At 36.9% G+C, this 26270-nt stretch overlaps 2 protein-coding genes and 1 long non-coding RNA gene across 4 annotated transcripts in view; 1 reads left to right on the top strand and 2 right to left on the bottom strand.

Annotated features, from left to right (window-relative positions):
- LOC309493257 (C-type mannose receptor 2-like) overlaps positions 1-11694 on the top strand; it is a 97024-nt gene extending 85330 nt beyond the window's left edge. Inside the window, exons 1-6 of one of the 2 annotated variants that reach the window (XM_082162422.1) lie at positions 5127-5167; positions 5324-5362; positions 5455-5820; positions 8406-8753; positions 8918-10343; positions 10970-11694. In XM_082162422.1, coding sequence (XP_082018548.1) covers positions 5326-5362; positions 5455-5820; positions 8406-8753; positions 8918-9267 — 1101 coding nt within the window. In that variant the 5' untranslated portion in view covers positions 5127-5167; positions 5324-5325 and the 3' untranslated portion in view covers positions 9268-10343; positions 10970-11694. Of the gene's footprint in view, positions 1-5126; positions 5168-5323; positions 5363-5454; positions 5821-8405; positions 8754-8917; positions 10344-10969 lie in introns of those variants that run through there. The other variant, XM_082162423.1, reaches the window with a different exon arrangement.
- Positions 1-26270, bottom strand: part of LOC309493343 — a 224280-nt gene that overhangs the window by 144643 nt on the left and 53367 nt on the right. The gene's annotated exons all lie outside the window — the stretch shown is intronic.
- ltb4r (leukotriene B4 receptor) lies at positions 14750-23204 on the bottom strand. Its single transcript, XM_082162450.1, has 2 exons — positions 22618-23204; positions 14750-15754 (listed from the first exon to the last, which is right to left on the bottom strand). The coding sequence occupies exons 1-2, from the start codon at positions 22873-22875 to the stop codon at positions 15380-15382; spliced, it is 633 nt and encodes a 210-aa protein (XP_082018576.1). The 5' UTR covers positions 22876-23204; the 3' UTR covers positions 14750-15379.

The following is a 26270-nucleotide window of genomic DNA, read 5'->3' as shown; positions in this document are numbered from 1 at the left end:
CGGCAGAGCGCTGAATGTATACTCTTAAGGCTTGAACAGGGCAGAGTAAGTGAGGTTGACACTCGTCTTCTGAATCGGGAAGAACGGACAGCGTAATCACTTGTGCTCTGAACGGAGTAGAGAGCACTTTGGGAACGTAGCCATGCCTCGGCTTGAGGACAACCTTGGAGTCGTTAGGCCAAAACTCGAGGCTGGAAGCGCTGACAGAGAGCTTGTAGGTCTCCCACTCGCGTGACCGATGCTAATGCTAGCAGTAATGCGGTCTTAAGCGAAAGTAAGCTCGTTAGTTTGGCATGGAGGACGTGAACCACGTTGCTCTTCATCGACGTATCGACTATGCTCGCGAATCGAGGAGGTCTGCGAGCGAACTGGAGCGAGTAACCTCGAGTCACCGTGCTCAGAACCCAGATCGCCACTCTATTATGGCTGTGCCACTGCGCTTTTGAATTAAAGGCTTCAAAGTTCAGAGAAAATTAGTTTTCCCCATTAGTGTCTAGCGACGCAATACGAGTAAATGTTACCAAAGGGAACCAAATTTTATTGAATAACTTATAGAGAGATGTTCATTCACACCATAAATTATCAATCAAAGTCAGAGGACTTTAAACATGTTTTAGAAAATATGTTTTTTAACCCTGCTTTTTATTATAATCCCTCCTAAGATTTTGACTCATCCACTCGACTACTTGAATGACGCCCACCAGATTGAATTAAGTCCTTTTTTTTTCTTTTTTTTTTATGGCATATCTTAAAAAGACCAAGTTTTGAACTACTATTTATTTGATTGCATCCCTTTAAAGGTCAATGGTGTTTATCCTTTTTTCCATGTCAGAGATGTAAATATCATCCATCCTGAATGTCTAATGTGGTCTGTACATAAGCAAATGAGTGATGAGGATGTGTTTACATGCAGATGTGTTCATGAGTTATAAAAAATAAAATTAAACAAAACAGACAGTAAACAGCAGGAGTATGAAACAAAACAAAAATAAAACAATTCACAAAGAGATGAATTCTAAAAATGCTTAACAATGTTTTAATGTCTGCATTCCAGCCAATCGCAATCAAGTATTTAGATGGAGGAAATAAAGACACGTTTATTCTGAAACAGCAGCAGCAGAAGATGATGATATTATTTCAGTGAGATAATGAGAGTCCAACAACCTTTACTAACATTAGAAATGGACTTCAGGGGAATGAAAGCATGATATGAGCACTTTAATGTCTTTATCTCGTCTCTGTTGTGAATGTCTGTCGTGATCTCCTCCTCAACATCAGCGATCTCGGCTCTCAGAAGAGGAAGCAAAAGAAGAAATATAAGAGCAAAAAAAGTTATCTCTTTTCCCTCCAAAAAATAAAGAACAGAAAAAATGCAAAGGTCTGTCGGTTTTCTTCATTTCATCTTTTTTTTTTTATCCCTCTTCTCAACACAAACTCTCTCTCAATAATCAAACTTCATCTCACACACGTTTCTTTCTCTTTGACTGGAGACTCAAACAGGGTTTTTAAAGGCTCTCAGTAACCAGTATCACCAGTCTTCACTAATGAACTCAACCCTCATCAATCAGATCATTAGTGGATTGTTCAGTTCACACACAAACAGATAAAAAGCAGAAAAATAAAAACAGAGAAAACACAAACAAATTGTCAAATTGAACAGGGATGATACACAAGTTATACAGTCCAGCAATAACATTAGAGAAACTGTTTAGTTAATGTTCAAATGTAAATTATGAATGTTATTATGTACACAATTTTCCATACAAGGTCCATATTAACATTGACTGATACACACTGACACAGATGTCAAGATGCAAATAAGGGGAAAGAGTTGGAGAAACACACAAATATAGAGGAAGTAAAATATGAAATAGGGGTTTTAGAGAAATAAACAAATGATGTGATGAGCTGAATGAGGGATGAGAGCAGATATGGTAACACTTTATATTACGACCCGCAAACAACTGCGTAAGTAAACCGAAATTACGGTGTACATTTCTGTAATTATAGTGTACTTCCGTGTAGGTATAAGGGAACAATATGTTAAGTTTTGGGTAATAAAGGGGTAACAAGCAGATATACAACCTGCAAAGAACTTCGTAAGTAAACCGAAATTACGGTGTACGTTTCTGTAATTATAGTGTACCTCCGTGTAGGTATAAGGTAACAATATGTCACGTTTTGGGTAATAAAGGGGTACAACCAGATATATAAGCAAATTATTTATAATGTAATTATTTTTAAACTAACAGGTACCTATTCTGTATATATTCCAGGCAAAAATTGTACATCTGTTGTATATAAAGGTTTTTATCACATTTCTGGCAAAATATGTTCTTGTGCAATGTAGTTACAGGGTAATTTTGACATCTGTGGGTTGAAAATTAAACTTTTTGGCAATGCTATTTATTGGCTTTTCTTACTAAACTACTTAACGTTAAGCCAAGAAAAAAATTGTTTTTGCTATGATTTTAATTTAAAACGTACCATGTAGTACTTATACTTACCTTATCACATTGTATTGCAATGACACTTAAATGTCAGGGCAAATATACTGTGTAATTAAAAGTTTTTTTGTTTTGTTTTTTTAATAAGAGTACCTTTCTCTGTAATTACTGTGCAAATAGTGTTGTTTCGTATTGTTACATAGTAAGTAGTGTTTGTTACCCATTTCAACTGTGTATTTACAGGGTAAGTGTAACTCCTGCGGGCTGTAAATTAAAGTGGAGCTTGTTACCCCCTTGTTCTGTGTAGTTACAGGGTAAGTAGAGTAAATATACAATAAAGGATCCAATTTAATTTCTGACTTTTATTTTACAAAGACATTTCAAAACACTTTTTCATCTTAATAAAACATTATCTTTTCTACAGTATACTCAAACAACAAAGTAACACATTATACCCCCCCCCCCCCCCCCCCCTTATTTGCTTCTCTTGCTTTTCTTCTTCTTTCTTTTCTTGCTCTTCTTTTTCTTAACTTCCACTGGGGACTCTGAAGTTGAGGAGTTGATGGAGTCCCATTGGTCTTGCTGCACTGCAAAAATATGAATATACAGTATATACATGCTCTTAGCAAGCTACACCTTCAATTTTAAGTTGTCGAACAATCCTCCACTCTAAAACATTTTGTGCCACCTGATATTACTGTAGTAACTGTAATTTTGAAGAAAACACATTTTGGTGAAGTTTGAGGCAGATCATGGGGGGGTTGTGACATTTTATAGTGATAATGACTGTAGTGCAGCAGAAAATGTTGACCAATGTAATGTAAACCAATTATATATATATAATTTATAGACTTTTTACCTTCAACAGTACGGATTGAGCTGATCAACAAACGAACAGGGAACTACGTCATCACGTTGAAAGGTCACGCCTGCGCCGGCAATACTATTTGAACTACTATTCATATTCATCAGAATGTTATTCATATACTATTCATATTCATATTCACTGAATACTATTTCTATATAATCGCAAACAATACTATTTGAATGATCCTCCTATGTACGGTCGCATTGTAAACAGTGGGCGGTACTTCGGCCGACGCAGGCGTGACCTTTCAACGTGATGACGTAGTTCCCTGTCCGTTTGTTGATCAGCTCAATCCAAACTATTGAACTATTGCCACAGCCCTCAGGTTTGTTTCATGTTTTTTTTTATTTTATTTTTTTTTCTGTCAGAACAAATATGCCTTTTTAAAAAACATTTTCTGCTGCACTACAGTCATTATCACTATAAAATATCACAACCCCCCATGATCTGACTCAAACTTCACCAAAATGTGTTTTCTTCAAAATTACAGTTACTACAGTAATATCAGGTGGCACAAAATGTTTAGAGTGGAGGATTGTTCGACAACTTAAAATTGAAGGTGTAGCTTGCTAAGAGCATGTATATACTGTATATTCATATTTTTGCAGTGCAGCAAAATGGGACTCCATCAACTCCTCAACTTCAGAGTCCCCAGTGGAAGTTAAGAAAAAGAAGAGCAAGAAAAGAAAGAAGAAGAAAAGCAAGGGACGCAAATAAAAAGGGGGGGGGGGGGGGGGGGGGGGTATAATGTGTTACTTTGTTGTTTGAGTATACTGTAGAAAAGATAATGTTTTATTAAGATAATAAAGTGTTTTGACATTTTTTTGTAAAATAAAAGTCAGAAATTAAATTGGATCCTTTATTGTATATTTACTCTACTTACCCTGTAACTACACAGAACAAGGGGGTAACAAGCGCCACTTTAATTTACAGCCCGCAGGAGTTACACTTACCCTGTAACTACACAGAACAAGGGGGTAACAAGCGCCACTTTAATTTACAGCCCGCAGAAGTTACACTTACCCTGTAAATACACAGTTGAAATGGGTAACAAACACTACTTACTATGTAACAATACGAAACAACACTATTTGCACAGTAATTACAGAGAAAGGTACTCTTATTAAAAAAACAAAACAAAAAAAACTTTTAATTACACAGTATATTTGCCCTGACATTTAAGTGTCATTGCAATACAATGTGATAAGGTAAGTATAAGTACTACATGGTACGTTTTAAATTAAAATCATAGCAAAAACTTTTTTTTTTTTTTGGGGGCTTAACGTTAAGTAGTTTAGTAAGAAAAGCCAATAAATAGCATTGCCAAAAAGTTTAATTTTCAACCCACAGATGTCAAAATTACCCTGTAACTACATTGCACAAGAACATATTTTGCCAGAAATGTGATAAAAACTTTTATATACAACAGATGTACAATTTTTGCCTGGAATATATACAGAATAGGTACCTGTTAGTTTTAAAATAATTACATTATAAATAATTTGCTTATATATCTGGTTGTACCCCTTTATTACCCAAAACGTAACATATTGTTACCTTATACCTACACGGAGGTACAGAAACGTACACCGTAATTTCGGTTTACTTACGAAGTTCTTTGCAGGTTGTATATATGCTTGTTACCCCTTTATTACCCAAAACTTAACATATTGTTCCCTTATACCTACACGGAAGTACACTATAATTACAGAAACGTACACCGTAGTTTCGGTTTACTTACGCAGTTGTTTGCGGGTCGTAATATAAAGTGTTACCGCAGATATAATAATCACGTAGTTTAAATCTGCAGACAGAAACATCAGACTCAGGACAGAAACACACGACCTCTAAAGTAAGAACATGTTCATTCTTCAAACACAATTACACTTTCAGATGTTAATATTGTCTCAATGATTATGAATTGAGTTATGTTTGTATGCTTAAGATTATGTTTTAATATAAGATGAATATAAGAGGGTTTTTATTTTCCAATGTGTTTCTTCCTCAGAAATGGACCAAACTCTGTATTTCATTCTTCTTCTCATTGGTGAGTGTGTTTGTTGTTTTATTTATGGTTTATAGTTTCATCAGGTTTGACCCTGTTATGAAAAGCATTAAATCAAACGCTCTCTTTCACAGCTCTCTGCTCCGTATCTGAATGTGTTCAGCGTCAGTATCACTTTATAAACGTGTTGAAGACCTGGACTGAAGCTCAGAGATTCTGCAGAGAGAAATACACAGATCTGGCCACCGTTGACAACATGAACGACATGAACGAGCTGAAGAAGAGTGTGAATGATGGAGGTGTTCAGTATGTCTGGATTGGGTTGCAGAAGACGGGTGTTAATAAATGGCAGTGGTCTTCAGGTGAACCTGCGCTCTATCTGAACTGGGGATCAAGACAACCTAATGGTGGAGATGAGAGATGTGCTTTCATGAGAAATGGAGAATGGAATGCTTCTTCATGTAGTAAAAGCCTGACTTTCATCTGCAGTTCATCTAACAGTAAGTGCAGCTCCATACAATCACAATAAACATTAATTTATAAAACGATGCACAATATACTGTACAAAATTGGAATGCAATTCTATATGCTGCTACTTTTGAAGAACAACCCTCAGTAAACATATGTGTTCACACTACAGGGTGTTAAAGCTGTGTTGAAGTTCATAAGATTATTAAATGACTAAGAGATGATTGACCTGATGTCAAATGAAACAACAAGAACAGGAAAAAAAGAGAAGAGCAGAAACACAAGAACTACAATTAACTTCCAGCCATTACTCTTATCATTAAGCGGCTTGAATTTAATTATATCATACATCAACAAATAGACATAGAACAATTAAAATAAAATTAGACATCAAGAATCAGCATATGAATCTCAATAATGGTCACATGCTTCATGCCGCAATGCATGCTGGAAGCCATGAGTTTTATACTATGGTTACTCCCAGCATGCATTGTGACATGTCACCTTGGTTGAGCGACATACTGTACGCTGATTCTTGATGTCTGAATGATGTTGGGAGCCACCATAGTATAAAACTCATGGCTTCCAGCATGCATTGCGGCCTGAAGCATGTCACCATTATTGAGATTTATATACTGATTATTGATGTCTGTGGACCAAAATAAGAATATGTCACCCCCATGTTAAAAATTTTAAGAGAAAAAAAAGGCAATTTATCACATAGGCTACATTTACATGCAACCAAATAATCCATTAGTAATTGGATTGATGGTTTAATCCTCATGTAAACACATTAAACACTGGTTTAGCATTCAAGTAAACACTGCATTAAGATTCATCATTCATAATGAATTCAGTCCGATTGAAACAAAAGTTTCAAACACTGCTCCCATAAACACTGTTCGGTAGAAATTGTGTCCGACTTGATACAGCGCAGACACGTAACTGACGTATGCCATCAAAGTACCATAAGAGTGATTCGAGAGTAGGGCCCTGTCCCAAATGGCACACTTCATATGCACTTTCGGTCTTTTGGACTTACAATGGCTGCCGCGTGTGCGTGTGCGTGTCCGTGTCCGTTAAATCCATGAGACCGTAGGGTGTCCCATTTGCCATTTTAGGCCTCAGAAGGGTGCTCGCGAGCGGCCTCAGAAGGGTGCTATGCGGTCGATATGCGCCCTCGATGCGGTCGATATGTGCACTGATGTGGACTCCGCAGCAGACTTCTTCCCGACAGTCAAAGCGGCATTACGTCACGGAAGTGCGGACTCGTAGGAAGACCACGAGTGCTTAGGGTGCCATTTGGGACAGGGCCTAGGAGGACTCAGCCAGAGCAGCTTCTCCAGCTTCTCTGATGACGACACAACTGATCCACGATTGGCCGAATCCACAAGCTCTGATGACGACACAACTGACCCACGATTGGCCGAATCCACGAGCTCTGATGACGACACAACTGATCCACGATTGGCCGAATCCACGAGCTCTGATGACCACACAACTGATCCACGATTGGCTGAATCCACGAGCTCTGATGATGACACAACTGATCCATGATTGGCCGAATCCACTGCATGACAACGATCACGTGTGTTTCATGTTTATTCTCACACTTTCAGTTCCACTAATGCTCACAAATCTGTTTTGAATAACAGTAAAAGCTATTTTCATGTAGTCGCAATGTTATATTGTTCATTGATAGTATAGGCTTATGTTGAACTGTATTCTTGTACAAACAGACGCTGTATTTAGTAGTTCATAAAGTATTGAATAGAAAAGTCTCTGAAAAGTATTTGACAAATATTGCATTTATTTCACTTCAGCTGTGGTAAAGTATGCAAACACAGTGCGAGAGTCACTAGAGGAAGCAGAAAGTGCCCGACTCACATCTGTTTTCAGCTCCTCGTCTCCTGCACACGGCAACTCTCGCCGATCGCTTACATCCAGCCGCAGTCGATGTCCAACACACATCAGAGCTCGTGAGTCGCTCTGGAGAAGCTGCTCTGGCTGAGTCCTCCTGCTCTCGATTCACTCTCGCCGTAGTTTGATGGCATACGTCATAGTCACATGGTGTCGGCGCTGTCTCAAGTCGGACACAATCTCTAACCAGCATGCACTGCTTCAAGTCAGCCGCCAATCGGTCTGTGCAGAGCTGTATGAAGTCGAACAAGCCTCTTGTGTTTCTCTTTTATTCAGTGATTCTGCTCTTTATCATCAGGTGTCTTCAATAATCAAACAATCATCACTCATTTAATCACTTCATTTTCTAATCAACTCTTTTACTTTTAACACCCTGCTGTGGTTCCCTTATAAACACAGAGCCGTGTTGATTTAACACAGGGGATTTTGCTTTTGGAGTAACATATTAAAAAAAAATATATATATATATACTGTATATAAAGAAAATTCACAAATCTTAATGAATGTTTTATCAGCAAAATTATTAAAAGTATAGTATGAATATTTAATATATCATCCACTGTAGAAACAGTCTTTGAATGACACGAGTTTCTGATGCTTCCACTGCTGCTCTTATTCACATTAAAAACCATAAACGCAATGTAAGAATAATGAACAAACTGATTATTGAATCTGTTTCCATTTGTTTTTCTTAAAGTGAACACAGGACTCGTCTTTATCAATCAGATGAAGAACTGGAGAGACGCTCAGAGTTACTGCAGACAGAATCACATTGATCTGGTCAGTGTGAGGAACCAGAATGAGAATCAACAGATTCAGAAGATCATTAATGATAGTCACATATCTAATGATGTCTGGATCGGTCTGTTCAGAGACTCATGGCAGTGGTCAGATCAGAGTAACTCCTCATTCAGATACTGGGATTCTGGTGAACCTAATAATGATGGAGGAAATGAAAACTGTACAGTTCTCAATCCGAACGCTCTGAGACAATGGTATGACATCTCTTGCGACAACCGACACTATCCTTTTGTGTGTCATGAAGGTGAGCAGATCCTCACAAACACACACAATCCATCCATCACCTCCAGATATCTTAAAGTTCACGCTACATGTCTGACATGACAGATTCCTCCACAGTGTTTGTTCTGCATGTTGTTTTTGATCAGTCTCTCTCTAGTTTTTGCTTGTGGTTTGTTTTGTGTCCAGATAAACTGATTCTGATCAAAGAGAATCTGACGTGGCCTGAAGCTCTGAGATACTGCAGACAGAATTATATGGATCTGGTCTCGGTTCATTCAGAAGAGATGCAGGAGGAGGTGATGAATGTGGTTAAACGTGCGTCTACTGAGGCGGTGTGGTTGGGTTTACGTCACTCCCGTATTTTGGGCATCTGGTACTGGTTGATCGGAGAGACTGTATGCTATCATAACTGGGCTCCAGGAGAGGAGGACTGTGTGTCTGGAGTGATATCTGGAGCAGTTCAGTCTGGAGGAGATCAGCGCTGGATCAGCCGTCCTGAACACCACAAACTCAACTTCATCTGCAGCAGATACTAGGAGTGAAAGGAAATACATAACTTTCATAACAAATGTATGTATTCACTTCCTTTATTCTCATTTGTCACTTGGTTTGTAGTAATTTTACATACAGTTATTTCACCCTCAGTAGGCAGTTGTACCTGAGGGCAGTGATGGTCGCTTTCGATTCACGGTTTGTGAAGCTTTGAAACCATTGTGAATCACTTGTTTCGAACCAGTGATTAAGAATACCTATCAAGTGCTGCATTTATGCCATGTCGTAGTTCCCGTAGTTATGAGATGACAACGCGTGACGTTCTGGGAATTATGTGTTTTTATGACAACACTACACAGTAAAATCCATGAAGTGTTCATATGTGTCCACACTACAAGGTGTTAAAATAACACTGAAGCAGTGTTGAAGGTAATGAGATGATTAAGTGATTAAGTGATGATTGACCATCAGTGGTTATATTAAGTGAAACAACAAGAACAGAAAAAAGAGAAGAGCAGAAACACAAGAACTACAACTGACTTCCAGCCATTACACATTAGTGCACTTATTAATAACCAGTTTGACTTAATTTCTGTCATACATCTACTAAAGTTCTTGAGAATTGACAGAGGTTTACTGCCCTGCAAAGGCAAAAGACCTTAACTCGCTAGAGTGTGAAACTGAGAAAAATGACTTTAAAGTTTCTGTTTTGTCCAGACAAAAGTATTATAGGTAGGACTCCCAAAATTTGACAACTAGTTGCTATAATGAAGAAATGTTTGTATGCAAAATATCTTGAGCTCAAAATTGACCTTTGACCCTTGTTTGGCTGTTACTGTACTCTGCCTTTGTATCATATGCCAAAAATAAGGAGTCGTGCAAAGGCAAAAGGCAGTAACTGACATATAATCAATATTTGCTTGCTGTCCCCCATACTTACATCCATTATAAGAACACCTAACCAAGGTCTAGTCATCATGGTATGTGTTTTAAATTATATAGAAGACCTTTGGTTGTTCCTATTTAGTGCTATAATGATCAGGATAGTGCGGCAACACTAACAAAGTTAAACAGTATGACAGTTACAGATAAACAGATAAGTAAAACGTAAACAGATACAGTGGCGGTTCTACATTGAATTACACCCTGGGCGAGACCCCTTTCGAGCGCCCCCCTGCCCCCCTACCCCCCATAACTGTCACTCACGCTCACGAGTCACGACCAGAAGTCAAGACTAAACCAATTCACCTTGGTGGTGGTGACCAAGTAATCGTTTTGTATTACCTATTTTTATTAGCCATTCAGACCATTCAGAAAAACAAAAATGTGCAGGAAATATAGAGGCCCGTATTTATAATATTATGAATGAAATGTGCGTTATCTGAAAGAAAGTCGAGGTGTGACTGATAACTTCGATAACTATATGGATCCCCCCCCTTGTCCGTTCCATTTGGGAGAGACCCAGAGGTGAACTGTCATCCGCGCCCGCGCCTCCGCGCCCCCTCCCCTTTCCCCTTCTCAAACAAACAGCTTCTGTGCACGGCATCTTCTCAGCAAGCAGGGACGCAAATTTGGCAATTCCCCACACAGTGAAATGATAGATAATAGAAAACCGCTTCGCGGCGCAGATTTTTTTTTTTTTTTTTTGCTCGTGCCGGCGGTGCCGCCCCCCCCCCCTCCCAAAAAATGCCGCCCCGGGCGATTGCCCGGTTCGCCCGTGCCTAAAACCGCTACTGAACAGATAAGTTACTTTGCAGTACAGTATGAATAAATGCAAGAAATAGTTTTACAATAAAGATAATTTAATTATAATTGAATACAAATGTTTTTAAAATAAATTACAAAGGAGCAGTAATTTATCAATTTGCAACAAGAATATTTCATATTCATTAGGCGTGTTTAGGCCTTTATTTTGAAATAGCAATAAACATGAAAAATCATGAAAGATTGGTAGAAAGCTCAGTTTGTTTTTATACCAAGAGTTAAAAAAATAACACCAATTAAATTTTATTTAAAAAAAAAAAGTCAGATTTTTAAAAAATCTATAAACAAAAATATTATGCATTCTCAATTTGTGATGCGGCTGCCAGCTATAACGCACATATATGCTCTTTTTATGCGTTTATTAGAGGTTGAATTAAAATGACGGTGACAGTTAAAGGGTTAAGGGCCACCAAACTGCTCAAGATGCACAGTCAACGAACTCGACTTGGATTACTGCTTTTTAATTCTGAGATAATATAGACAGAGTCAACCGAAAAAAAGTTGGAATTACTTTTACCATTTAGGTTAGCCTACTTTGTACGGACGTTAGCGATAACTAGCTTAGTGCTATATGGATTTGTGTAAGATCTGACATGAACACCTGCAAGAAGGAAATATGGCTCAAACACGTATGGATTGTTGTGGATACAGCAGATGACGTGCATTGCTATGGATTATGGATTATGCATCTTCCATGGATTATATGGGATTGCATGGAAAGGTAGGATGCCTGTGTATTTAATAATTGGTTTTCGCCGTCTGATGTGAGGCGAGTGTCAGCGTCAATGTTAGCGCTAACTTACGTGACACAGATTAAATTTAGCTTGCTCCGCGCTGTCACTGACATCAAGATCTGAACCATCGCCCTGAACAAAAATAACAACATTTATGACAACCTATTAGCTTGCATACCATCTAAGTAGGCTATGGCTTGTTCACCTTGCTTTGTTTCTGATGGCATACTTGGAGCAGTTTGTCTGGCCAAAGATGTGTTGTGTCGTGTATGTTACGTGGTTTTGTGACAATTAAAGAGCGGCAAACTTTCACAGTATGACAAAGCCAGAGTAACATCACAGCGGCACCGTAACATCTCTCTTGATGCCAGGCTATACAAAGTCAGAACACCTTAACTCAACTTCAGCGTGCTGGAACAAATGCAAAGAGCCGTAACAACTGTTACGGCGTTCTGCTGTGGTTTCTCGTATGGTTTTGGAAGTTACGGTTGTCATAGCCCTTTATTTTCTCGTTAAAACAATCAAATTGACTCACAATATTTATTCACATGATAAAGGAGGTCTCAAATACCACAAAAATGACACTAACTCATTTTTGACCAAACATGATGTCACGGCGTTTTGCCTTTGTAGGGCAGTTTAGATGTTGATGTTTTAATGAATGTTTTGTTTTAAGTCATGATGGTGATTAGTGTTTGCTTTAGTTGGACTCATGACTTTTGTAAATTTGGCATCATGCTTTTCCCATTATTGTTGAATCACGGAAACTACACCAATTACTTTTGCCAAGAGATCTGTGTTTATTATTTGTCACATGTGTCAGACATACAAGAGAAACAGGCATAGAAGAATAACGCTATAGGTGAGAAGGTCTTCATTCCAGATTTCTCTGTTCCCCATTTCTCTGTCCTCTTCCTTTGAATACATACCCCATCATGGTTTACCTTCCCTCTCCCCCTCATGCCTTTGTTTCTCCTTTCTCTCTCCCCCTCATGCCTCAGTTTCTCTTCCCTCTCCCCCTCATGTATTTATGTTTCTCTAAATCAGTACAGTAAGGATTGAGCTTATATACACCACTGAGGGACTTACAACTTCCTTGTAAGGTAGCAAAACATGTTGCTTATGTTTAAAACATGACGTATAAATCATGCTTACACATGGCACAATCCACCTTCCATATTAAGAAACTATCCCTCGGTGTATACATTAGTGGTACTTTTGCATCAGTTGAAAAACATTCCTTTCCTTGTAAAGAATATGCCAACTGTACATTTGAAGTATCATCATCATTGGAACAGTAACATTGCACGCATACTTGAATGCAAAATATAGCTCATCCCATATCTCTAATCAGCACACATGTACAACATACTCTGACTTCACAAAATACATTATGAAATTATTATGAAAATGAATAAAGAAAAATAATACTAAAAAATAACATTAAACTGTACATTTTTAGTCTTCACTTTTTAATATTGGTAATATAAATATTTTTTCTTTTGAATATTTTTACAACTTTGCGTTAATAAAACACATTTGTTATAGCCAGGTCATCATGGTTGAGTTTTGATAATTACATTATTATCAGTAGTGGCCTGATTCACAATGTATTTTTGAATGTGTTCATATTGCTGTTGGATCTCAAGCTGTGAAATCACAGGCTTACAATCACCAATACTAAAGTTACAAATCCAGCATATAATCAGAGATTTAACTCTGGATGACACCAGTGAATCAGGCTACTACTTCATAATCATGTCATCATCAAACCATAACCAGGTTATATTTTCTCTTGCCATAACAAAACTGCTTTACAAACACAAAGTTGAGGCAGCCAGAGAAAAACTTATATTAAAATGTTAAGGGTCATGAGTCCAACTAAAGCAAACACTGATCTTGGTGACTTCAACCCAAACTATTATTTTCAATAATACATCAACATCTAAACCTCTGTTAATTCTCAGTAAGAACTTCTGTAGACGTCTGGCAAAATAAAGTCAGTCTGGTTAGTAATAAGTGAAGCTGGTAATGCTGTTAGTGGAGTTGTTTAATCCTCCTCTGCTGAGATCTTCAGAGATTTAATGTCTTCTTTTATCTTCAGTGGATTTCATCTTGTTCTTGTGTTTCTGTTCTTTTATTTTTGTTATTTTTTCCTTCAGTGATTCTGCTTGTTATCATCTAATTATCTCATTTACTCCAACACTGATTCAGTTACATGTAACCCCCTCTAGTGTGCACACTGAGAAGTGTTCATTTCATCTGTTTAACCCATGTGGGGCCTACATGAAAACTGAGGACGAAACGGTCTGGGCCCCAGTTAGATAGACCAGGTCAAACACATGTGGGCTGGGGAGTGTTTTCAAAATCATTTGGCAAAGCAATTGGTTCAATTGATTCAAAGTTTCAAAAAGCATTGTTTCTTCCATCAATACCTGAGGGTAAAAAAAGACCGAAATCTTCTGCTCAGATGTTTGTTTAAATAGTTCAAATATATTCTTCAGTAATCTGTTATTGAGCTGTAAATTGTCTAAACTATTCTTTTGAGGGTCTGTTTTCCTCCACTGAATGGATTTCTGTTGATTCATCAGTGTTTCATGTGGGTGTTTGATCCATTTTAAGAGCCTCAACGGCCAGAATCACTGTTGCTTTTACAAACTCTTTCTGTCTTATTTTGTGTTTACTAACTTTAAAATGAATAGAATTGTATAAGGGGTCAAAGGGCATCATATACTCATCATTAGATATGTGTTTATACAGTTTACTTTTTGTTTTATCATGAGATAATTCATGTAACTTTTTAAATTCCTCATTTGTGTTTTAAGGATCTCTGTGCTTCTCTCTCTTATATTGAGTTTCATGTATTAATCATGTCTTTACATTAGAAATGACTGGATGAATGTAAATCAATTAGCACCAACATTATGTGCCTCAGCTAAATGAAAAATTGTTTATTCTAAATGGAGTGAAGTATAAATTATGGAATCATTTTGTGCTAAACATAAAATAATGTGTCAACAACACCATCTAATAAACCCAATTAAACTTTAATTGTCTAAATGTATTATTGCAAATATTTACAGTTTCCTTCCTGTGATAACAATGACAAATTCATTTGAACCATTTTACAAATATTTCAGACAGCCATTTAAAAAAAGTTTCTTTTTGTATTTTTTAAGTCAAGCTCGAAGAAATAAAACAGATGAATAAGACAGAATGAAATGTAATAAAATATGACTACATCAATAACACACTGTTATTGAACAGAAACACTGTTTCTCCTTATGTTTCACGTCAGAGATGTAAATATTGTCCATCCTGTCTAAATGTGGTCTGTACATAAACAAATGAGATGTGTTTATATGCAGATGTGTTCATGTTTTATACACCAACAAAAAAGAAACAGAAAACAGCAGGATTATTTATATGTTATTAATTTTCACAAAGAGAAGGATTCTAAAAAATTAAATAAAATATAACAATGTTTTAATGTCCGCATTCCAGCCAATCACAATCAAGTATTTAGACGGAGAAAGTAAAAGACACGTTTATTCTGAAACAGCAGCAGCAGAAGATGATGATATTATTTCAGTGAGATAATGAGAGTCCAACAACCTTTACTAACATTAGAAATGGACTTCAGGGGAATGAAAGCACTTTAATGCAGGGTGGTCAGAGTCTTGCTCTCGTCTCTGTTGTGCATATCTGCTCTACTCTCCTCCTCACCACCAGGGGTCTCAGCTCTTGTCCCGTCCCCTTTACGACTCAGCTTGACGGACAGCTTGGTGAAAACGGAGCTCTCTGCGTTAGATCCGCGGCTGGACCTGGTGCGGCTGGAGACTGACTCCGAGTTGGTTCCTTCAAAGAGTTTGGCCATGAAGCCCAGACCAGCCTGACGGATGTGAGAGCTGCCGGTAAACACGTACAGGACGGGGTTCACACTGCTGCTCATGAATGCAAACGCTGTCACGTTGGGACGGGCAACTTTTGCCACTTTTAAAAGAGAAGGGTAGTCCTGCATCATACCAATCACCTGTGGGAAAAGACCAACAAGAAAGAGAAATAGGCTGACATAAATGTGAGAAAATTTACCCTTAATGTCCATACTTTATATTTCACACATAAGAAAACCATTGGCAAGAAAGGAAGACTGAGCCTTCTGAATAATATATTAAAAGTGATCAAAGTAAATGCTGTTTTTAACAATTTATCCAGTAATTTGCATAGTGCAAATGCATTTAATGTAAAAAAAAAAAAAACGTTTTCCTTTGACAGCATACAAACTCATCTCATTAGTAAACTGACCTCACAAATATTTTGAAAAATGTATTTCCGAATGATTTGCTTCCTTTCACATACATAACCATTTAATAAATCACTATCTGTGACCTTTCAAGCCAGTCGAGTCAAGCGTGTGTGTGGACAACAGGTGAAATTAACCCAGATACCACACGTACATCTCCAAGATGTCTTTTAACTGTCTGTTGTATACAAACATCTGAATTATTTTTAATTTTTTGTCTATATGTTATAACCCCTGACAGGAAAAGATGCATTGCAGATCAGAAAACACACACAAAAAATACATCTTCCAGATAAAAACACACACATCAAATCGACATCTCTGCAATGTATGTTTGTTATCTGGGAAACATTTCAAACATTCCAAAATATCGTTGAGATCCAAATATTTAAAAACACGTGAAGACTGAACAACAGGGATTAAGTATTCACAAGGCTGTATCTCGTAAAATGACAAGACACTTCCTTAATTCTCCTGGGAATTTAAAGTGCCGTTTTATGATCAGTTTATAAGGATGTGATTAATTATGTGCTTCAGGTCCAATATAGTGTAATATAAGGGAAACATATAGTTTGAATGTTAATCTGTGAGGTCACGTGATGTAGACTATAAATCCCTGAAATCCCCAGAGATAAAAGAACTCTGCTCAGAGTATATATCATAGAGTTGAAATAACTCTGAAGAAGTGTTAAAGTTAATGAGATAATTAAGTGATTAATTAAGTGATGATTAACCACTAGTGGTGAATATAATGTATTAATAACAAATAACCACTTTTGGTCAGGGACAAGATTAGTGAATTATTCTACTTTATGATGCTGAAAACTATATCACCTGATCATCTTTGTTTCTGGCCTTTTTTTTTTTTTTACTTCACTTAATATATTTGTGAAATTTCTATCAAAAAATTTGAGAATGGAGATTTAAACTGATCTGTTTCAAGACAATTAAATATTACTTAATGTAAAACAATATTATTAATATATTTAACACTCTTAAAATTTAGTAAGTTTACTCAATTAAAACAATGCACCCCTCCCCCACCCCCACCCTCTGACGTGACGACAACTCGACGGTTGAGTGAGCGCGCGCTGTTTGAATTCTCTCCAGTCTCCAGAACAGTTCTCCTCTTCTCAGCGGCGCAGAATTGGTGCATTTCCTCTGTGAAATTCAGGTTTGTGAATGTTTTATTTTATCTATAAAATCATCACTGTGCTTTAAATCATTTTATTTAATGCAAAACAACATACAGAGGCGTAATGTGACACCTAAACGAGAGTCGCGCCTGTCTTTTCACGTGATTGAAACGCCTTGCATAAAACACACAACTTTATTCCTAATGATAATGAATATAATTAATTTGGATGATAAAATGTCCTCAGAACTGTCACTGTTTGTTTATTGGCAGGTTATGGAGTCAGTCGCTCGCAGTATCTTTCGGCTATGAGTGAAACGCAGGATGGCGGTATGAAGTTCGAAGTTCACCCACAGAGGCGAGTCCGTCTCCGGCACGAGAACTAGCGCTGATCCTGGTTGATTGAGACTGGTTGATTACACTTGAATTAGGCTTCCTGAATGTTTAAATGTTTCACTTTTTACTTCTAAAATGTTTGTTAAATGAGTTTAAAATGTAGGCAATATTGTATACATGTTAAAACAGTGTAAAATGTGCTGTATTGCTGTACTCATCGACAATAAAGGCCAATGTCATGTAAACTGGTGGTTGTATGGAATACTATTTTACAAAGCTTTAGAGGAAATAAAAAAAGTTAATATTACTCATAAATAAAAACAGTTAATATTACTCATAAATATTGTTTTTTAAAGTTAAAATTATTTCTACTCAATTTTAAAATTTTATTTTATTTTTATTTAATACTCAATTGAGTATTTTTTTTCTTGCATTTACTCAATTCAGTATATTTGATTGATTTCACAGCTTTATTTTATATACAACATTATAAAAATGTTTCACCAAAAAAATTTAGTAAATAATAGTTAACCTTTTTAAATTGTAGAAGTCAGTTGTAGTTCTTGTGTTTCTCTTTCCGTCAGTGATTCTGCTTGTTAACAGCAGGTGTTCATCACTAATGCTCAATCGTCACTTAATGAATCACTTAATTATCTCATTAAATTTAACGCTTCTTCAGTGTTATTTTAAGTCTCTGTAGAGTGGGACCATATGTACTCTGGGCAGAGTTGATTTAACTCTGGGGATTTTGAGATATTGTGCTGTTTTCATGTGCTATTAGAAATTAGAGGTCGGCCGATTGATAGATTTTGCCTATTAATCGGCACCGATTGCTGGAACAATTGGTTATCGGCAAAAATCCATACCGATTGTTTTCCGGCTTACATCTGTTGCTGGAACAGCTGAGAAGGGTCATTATACAGTACGAGAGCGGCCTCTAGAGGGGGAAACATTGACGCCTCGTATAGTTTGTTTTGACGCGTGAGACTGTCAGTGCGGGACACTTCAGATGCAGATTTAAAACATAGACAGCTAAATGTATACACTACACTACACTACATGTTTTCATATCATTATACAGTGATTCATTTGTTGTCTATATGCTGCATTAGTGGAGAACAGCAGTATGTTTGCCGTCGAGCCTGAGAGGACACTAACATTAACTCAAACGGTTAAAACAATGTGACAAAAACACATGCAAGCCTGACCCATTGCAATAGTTTATATCCAGCTGGTCTCTTTTATGCATTCGTTTGCAAGCAAAGTTGCATATTTAAAGCTAGTGATGTGAGAAAGCAAACTGATGCATTCGATATCAGTTCTTTTTATAATCACTGTAACACATATTTTGTTATTTTGATTAATAATCAAAGTGTTCTAAGACAGAAATAAATAACATGTGAAAGTATAGGCCTACATATAATAGACATGTCTAATTTCAATGCTTTGGTCTTTGTGCAGATGTTTAAAGATCACCATCTTTAAGCATGACTTGAAATGGTAACACTTTACAAAAAGAGTCCATCTGTAGCATTATCTAAGGTTAATAAATGCTGAATAGCTTCCGATGCTATGCTACCACTAGCACATTTCATGCACTGTACTGCCCATACAGATAAAAAAAAATATTGAAATATATTTTAAAGTGTCAAAAATATATGTGGCATATATTCCAAACACACTGAAATATATTTGCATTGTTGTTCACTTATATTTATCATTTTGAAATATATTCTGAAATATAACAAAAATATATGATGTTAAGTGTGAAATATATTTACATTTATAACATGTAATGTAAAATAGATGACAAAATATATGGTCATAAAATGTTTAGCTTGCTAAAGAAGGGTCGAAAATGTATTTTGATCATAGTAATTCCTCTACCTTTTCCCCTATACACAACATAATAATAATAATTCGTTACATTTATATAGCGCTTTTTCTGAGACCTCAAAGTGCTTTACATAGATGGGGGAATCTCCTCAACCACCACTAATGTGCAGCATCCACTTGGATGATGCGACGGCAGCCATATTGCGCCAGAACGCCCACCACACACCAGCTTACTGGTGGAGAGGAGACAGTGATGAAGCCAATCAGTATATGAGGATGATTAGGAGGCCATGATGGACAGAGGCCAAGGGGCAAATTTGGGATTTTTAATGACCACAGAGAGTCAGGACCTCGGTTTAACGTCTCATCCGAAGGACGGTGCTCTTTTGGCAGTATAGTGTCCCTGTCACTATGGGGCATTAGGACCCACACAGACCACAGGGTGAGCACCCCCTGCTGGCCTCACTAACACCTCTTCCAGCAGCAACCTGGTTTTTCCCAGGAGGTCTCCCATCCAGGTACTAACCAGGCTCAGCCCTGCTTAGCTTCAGTGGGCAACCAGTCTTGGGCTACAGGGAGATATGGCTGCTGGCATTGGCTACCATATTTCACTACTGTATTATGACACACAGCTATAATAAATACTGTACTTACATTTAAATGACTGCAATGTAAAATGACAGATAGTTGCTTTCCTAGGACTATTAGGCCATATTAGGTGGCACGTACCTAACACTAAGTGCAATTATTAGATTTATTGTTGTTGTTTTTTTTATTTTTTATTTTTTTACTTAACATTCAGTCAGGTGGTGATAATGTTACAATGTGAAATGTGATGTTAACACAGTTACACACTCAGTTGTCAGTTTATTAGATATACTGTATCTAGGAAGCTAACTATGCTGAAACACTGATCACATCTAATAGCTAAACCTAAACAAAGTGTCTATCCTTCTACCCCCAGACGCAGTGTTGAAGAAATTTCCACAGGCCACCAAGGGACAACTGGGGACAGCTGTCAACTCAAAAATAGCTGAACTCAGATTTAAAATGAAATAAATCAAAATGTAAAAAATAAATTGAAAATGTGTTGTTTGTTTGTGAAAATGTTAACTTTTAAAATTTCAAAATACATTTCAAATGAAACAATTTGCAAAAGTTCAAACATATATGAACATATATGTTGTTAGTAAATATATTGACATATAAATATATTCACATATTTAACAAAAAAATTTTTTTGGGCCAATTTCGAATATTTGCATATATTTCAAAATATATTCTGAAAATATATTTCAAATATATTTCTTTTGTGTATGGGTGTTAATATGTGAAGTTTGATGGTTGTCTAACAATTCGTATGATGAAAATACAGTGTTATTATGATGTTAAGATGAGTTTGATATGATACTATTATCTCTTAACACTGGTTTATTCTTCTTTTGAGTTAGTATCATGGATGAGTGAATGTTAATGGGTCACATGCTGAATTGTCAGTGTTAAGTTCCTGATGGCATGTGTTATGACCTCATTAAACTGATAATGTGTAAAGTGTTATCATCTTGTGATAACTGAAATGTTTTGAGATTGACATGCACTTTGAGTACAAATTATGTGAGTACAGATGACCTCTGAGTAAATATTTTAATGAATATTATGTTTAATCTGATTTATAGGTATATTTTTTTTAAGTGTCACACATAGTGATGCAAGCTATCTTGTTTATTGTGTGTACCAGGATGGATATAATGTTTTATGCCAATTGATGCTCATCACTTTATTTGTTTTGTCAGCAAAAATAATATGGATCACTTGCGCATAAAGAGAATGCAATGTTGTTATATGCAAGTTGGTTTGCATTTCATGGTTATTTTGTGCAACATTGATTGGTTATTTTACACTCTTATAATACAGAGATTGAGGTAAACACAACAAGTGTTTATGTATGTTCTTTGAAATATTTGTTTCCTTTTTCAGGGAGACTTACATTGACAACCATACAAACATTCATCACGCAATCTAGATAGTAAGAGTGGAATTAGAATTTCGGTCAAATACAGGCTATTTTCTCTGTGTAAAAATACATACAATACACTTCAAATTATTAATCATATATGTAAATATGCAGTGTTTAAAGGCACACTATGCAAGAATTGTACCTTAATATAACAGCTTCAAAGTCATTTCAGTGGTAAACAAACTCATATTAGGGCGAATCATCCTGGTAGTAAAGCTTGGGGGGGACGCCACTGGAAAAACTGCAATGCAAGTTTGAGAGGAGCACCCCGACAAATCTCGTGAGAATCACGACTTGCTTTACGGCAACGACGTCACACACATCAACAACATATGAAGCACGAAGACACTTGCGCGCATTTCGGACGTGATTCTTGGAAGACTCGACGATGGTAAAAAACAAAGAAAGCGCGGTCGGAAGAGTGTAGGAAAAGGAAAAGAGAATCTGACCGCGTGAGGAATCGGACAAGAGTCCCACTCGGTCAGGCTTTCACTCGTTGGCGTGAGCTAAAAAGCAGCACTGGATGCAACAGCGATGCTGACCTGGCAATCTTGTTGATGGACTAGTTGATGGATGGTCTAGCTAGCTTTGATTATCAGAGCTGTTAGCAGACTTGCTAACAAACACTCGTTTCTCTTACGTGTTTTTGCGTTATGTTTTATTGCCTAGCTTGCCACACGAGCTAGTTTGCCAGCTGAACTCAGGTGTTGTGAGGTGTATTTATCACATAGTCCTTTGTCTGGTTCCAATTTCTTATGGCGTGTGTACTGTGCTTATACAAACTTTAGCTGACTAACAGTGAACTTCCCGACTGTAACTTTACTTGAAATTGTGTTTTTTTTTAGCTGCAATCAGGTAAAAAAGTTATAAGCCAGCAAACACGGTAGGCTACTTTATTATTATAAAGTAGTCTAACACTTGACATAAACTTTTTATTATCCTATTACCATCATCAGTAGTTCAGTAGACTATGCAGTAGCCTAATATTTGTATGAAATCGTGTGGGGGTGGGTATTTACGACAGTGCAAGTATTCCACAGCGACTCTAGGGGTCGCTTTTTGACAAAAACACAATTTCTACTTAGTGTGCCTTTAAAGTTTAATGCCCACGCAACTCAGGAAATTGGATATCATAACTATCCCAGAGCTTCCTAGTGGTAAATGTGACTTGAGAGGGCGTTCATGTCCATTTTTTTACTAGGGAACTCGTATTTACGATAATTCGGATAAAGGCAGCGTTAATGGCATCATACAGTGTGTGTTACTCACCTGTAAAATGTTGATTAGGTGATACGGCAGCCAGAAGACGATAAAAGCAGCGATGATGAGGAGGATGAGGAAGTTTCCTCTTCCTTTGCGCTGGAACATGGTGCTACGCAGCCGACAGATCACTGAGATATAGCAGAACAGGATGAAGGTGAAGGGCAGGAGGAAACCCAGCAGAGTCTCACACAGGTACTGAAAGATTTCATGAGTGCTGCTGTCCCAGTGGTACGGTGTACACACGAAGACGGTACGGTGCGGCATCACGGTACTGTCGGTGCAAACAACAAATGAAAGAGGTCAACATATAAAGAGAGAGAGAGATAAGTCAGAGGAGACGGTTTCAATTATGGCTATGTATAAAACAGATACTAAAGAAGGCTTTGTTTGTAGAAAGAAGAAGTGTCACTTGAAAATTATTTCTTTATTTCAATGGTCCGCTTTAGACATTCGGCTAACTATAAGTAACTTTCATAAGTAACTATCATCATAAAAAAAACAAAAACAAAAAGTGATGCCAAAATTAGAAAATATAATTAAGTCAATTTAATTCCTTTGTGTTGAGACTACATTAGTTTTGTTGCATTTGTTGCAAGTTTTGTCCACAGACACAGTACAATCAACATGTTGACAAAAAAAGTATTTTTTTCCAACAAAATCTAATTTGTTTGAAATGATTTATTATAATCTTGTTGTATGAACTTGAATTAATTAAGTCATTCCAGCTAGATAAAGTTTAGTCAGGTTGACTACATTAAATTTTTGCCCTGCCTAAAATCGCCAACATTATACTTTTGGCTAATTTGACTCTACAGTTATTTCGAATGATAGAAGCTACTAGTGTTCAATTAAATTAAAACCACTTTTTACAGAGTAATATTGAATATTACTTATGCAGGTCTGCGAAAGAAGTTTAATGCATGTATATTGTACACTGAGTGCCCACAGCCCTAAACTAAACACAGTCGCCACTCTTCTGCATAATGGTAAACACAAAATTCAAAAACATTACAGAAAGTCCTCTAAGTTTCTAACATAACTGAATATTAAACACTAACATTAACTCACAACATATTTCCATCTACAGAAAAACACATAAAATAACTCTTTAATCCCTAAATTTACCCTCCTAATGCAGTCCCTTGCAAAGCATTCTGGGAACTACAGATTCACTGCTCAGTTAGTTGTCAGAGGTTGATTGAACATAATTAAATTAAGTTGTGACAAAATATTAAACAATCGTGTTACTTTAGCTTATTTTAATTCATTAAATTTAACAAGAGGCAAAACATTTTTTTTTTGAAACAAGCAGCTGTGAAAAATATGACACACCAGTGTTTTGTCAGATAAGAAGTTTATCAATGTATCATCTTTTTCCTCTTTTAATTCCTTTTATAACTGCTTCAATTTCCCTTGCTTTTATTTTGTTGTTATTTTAATTCCTTCCTGTGTAAATCACGTTGAATTACCATAGTGTATGAAATGTGGTAAATAAAATAAATGTGATAAATGCCTTGCCTTGCATTTAGTGAAACTATAGGCAGTGTCTACTGACATTTCAAAGCCGTTGGTTTTTGTGGTTTCCATTGAGCTGAAGAGTAGAGTGTGTGTGGTTAGGCTCTGAGGCCACATTAAACGAAACTACGCTGTGTGTTGCTCTTTATAAGCAACTGAGTTTATGCCATGCAGCAAAAAATTCTTCCTGAATATATTTGCATACTGCAAGGGATACACATAGCATGTGAGCAAGTGTTATATTTCTTATTAAATAGTGAAGTGCAATCTGGACTTCTTCTTTCAGACAGTTGAACTGGTTGAAAAAAAACCCAGATTCACCAGTTTGTTTACTTATGCACTCAATGACATCACGTATATGCATTTATTAAAGCTCCCTCATTGGAGTCATCTCCTCGGTTCACACGCGCTCATATCAGCAGCTCATCTGTTCCTCAGTCAGAGTCTTCTGTTTCCTCAGTTCAGTGTACTGGTGCAAGTGCGCATCTATACCACCAATTTACCACATTTTTGGCGTATAAATGGCACAAGAAATAAAATGCATGGTATATATATGCACGTTCACGAGAGAGAGCTCCTAATGCTGTTGAACTAATGCCATCGAATCACTGTTATATTTCCAAAAGGCTACTGAAGACAGGCAGTCGTGGCCTAGTAGTTAGAGAATCAGACTTGTAACTCAAAGTTTGCAGGTTCAATTCTCAATACCAGCAGGAAATTACTGAGTAGCCCTTGAGCAAAGCACCGGTTCAAAAGAAAGATTTATTTGCAAACTGGACATCACTACTATTAGTTTTAACTGAAATTCCAGTCAGGGCCAGCACATCAGTCTACGTATAGTGATGGGCGCTTTCAAAACCTTTGCAAATCATTCGTTTCGAACCAGTGATTCGGAGCGCCTATCAAACTGCCAAAGTCACATGATTTCAGTAAACAAGGCTTTGTTACATTAACACGGAAAACTCACAGAGATCTCCATAGGAAACCAATCTGGGGTGCGTTTCTCAAAAGTTAGAGTTGGAAGTTCCATCATTACCAACAGAGATCCATGGAACTTGCGAACATAGTTGGCTAACGATGCTTAAAAAAAAAAAAAAAACAGCATTGTTTGGATCAGCAGGAGGAAAATTCACAGAATACATCAAATAAAAATGTATGTGATCACACGGAATTTTACACACAGACGAATTTTACTCATCAGTTCAATTAATCGAGTTTAAGTTCAAATAAATCTTATCAGCTGTGTGGAAATGCGTGTCATATTTTTATTAAATTAGTCCAATGAGCGATATTTGAGAGTACCTGAATAGTTAGGATTAATAACTGCATACTGTATAAGGCCTTTAGGTTTACAGTCTTTGAATTCATTGCCCAGAATTAATCAGTAAACACATTTCGGCACCAGAAGAGCTGTTCCTGCCATCCAGACGTGCTTTGAACACAGGAAACAGTTCAAATAGTCAAGTAATCACTTCTGTGACCTATTTTGTACCTTTCTGACAACTTGAGCACTTTTATAGGAAGGTTTGAAATCTGTAGATAATACCTTTGTCCGTGTGCCAAATGCATTTTGTCTGCGGAGAACAAATAATGTTTTTTTTGACAGTAACCGTAACGAAACCCCAGGCAGGGTGGGGCCCGTAGAGACTGCCTGTGTCGCCTGAAGGATGGGCCACCTTGTACGTAATTCTTGGGGCCGGTTTTTGCAATAAATCCCCGCAAATGTACTTTTGTCTGTCTGTTACATGTTTTATATCATGGAGAAGTGTTCTTTGAATATTTCATTGATTCATAGCACTTGCACCCGGATTACGAATAAAATCATTCTGCTTTTACAAGTACATGCAAAGCATTAAAGGCCCCCTGAAATCAAAATTTAAGTTTTTTAGCTTTTAGTATGAACATGTTAGCCTTAAGGTTATGCAAAAAAGCGTCATAAAAGCCTGGCCAAAGCGGATGGGGACACGTCACGGAGCAATATGTGTTGGAGATGTGAGTTCTGTTGCTCTAACGCTCAAGTTTTATTTATATAACTGTGCGCTGGTTACGAATGAAATGGCTAGAATTTATTCACACTTCTACTATTGAATCCAACATATCATCAGCGCAAGTACGACTTACAGTCTCTGTGAGGGAAACTAAAC

This window comes from Leuciscus leuciscus (assembly GCF_965113295.1).
Source record: "Leuciscus leuciscus genome assembly, chromosome: 2".
Lineage (NCBI taxonomy): Eukaryota > Metazoa > Chordata > Actinopteri > Cypriniformes > Leuciscidae > Leuciscus > Leuciscus leuciscus.
Note: the sequence above shows the minus strand (reverse complement) of the source record. Positions and strands in the feature narration are given on the sequence as shown.

Excerpts from the sequence above, each read along its gene's own strand:
- ltb4r (XM_082162450.1), bottom strand. The coding sequence starts at position 22,875 with ATGCCGCACCGTACCGTCTTCGTGTGTACACCGTACCACTGGGACAGC. Across the intron at positions 15,755-22,617 it reads ACCTAATCAACATTTTACAG|GTGATTGGTATGATGCAGGA; the intron begins GTGAGTAACACA and ends CTTTTCCCACAG.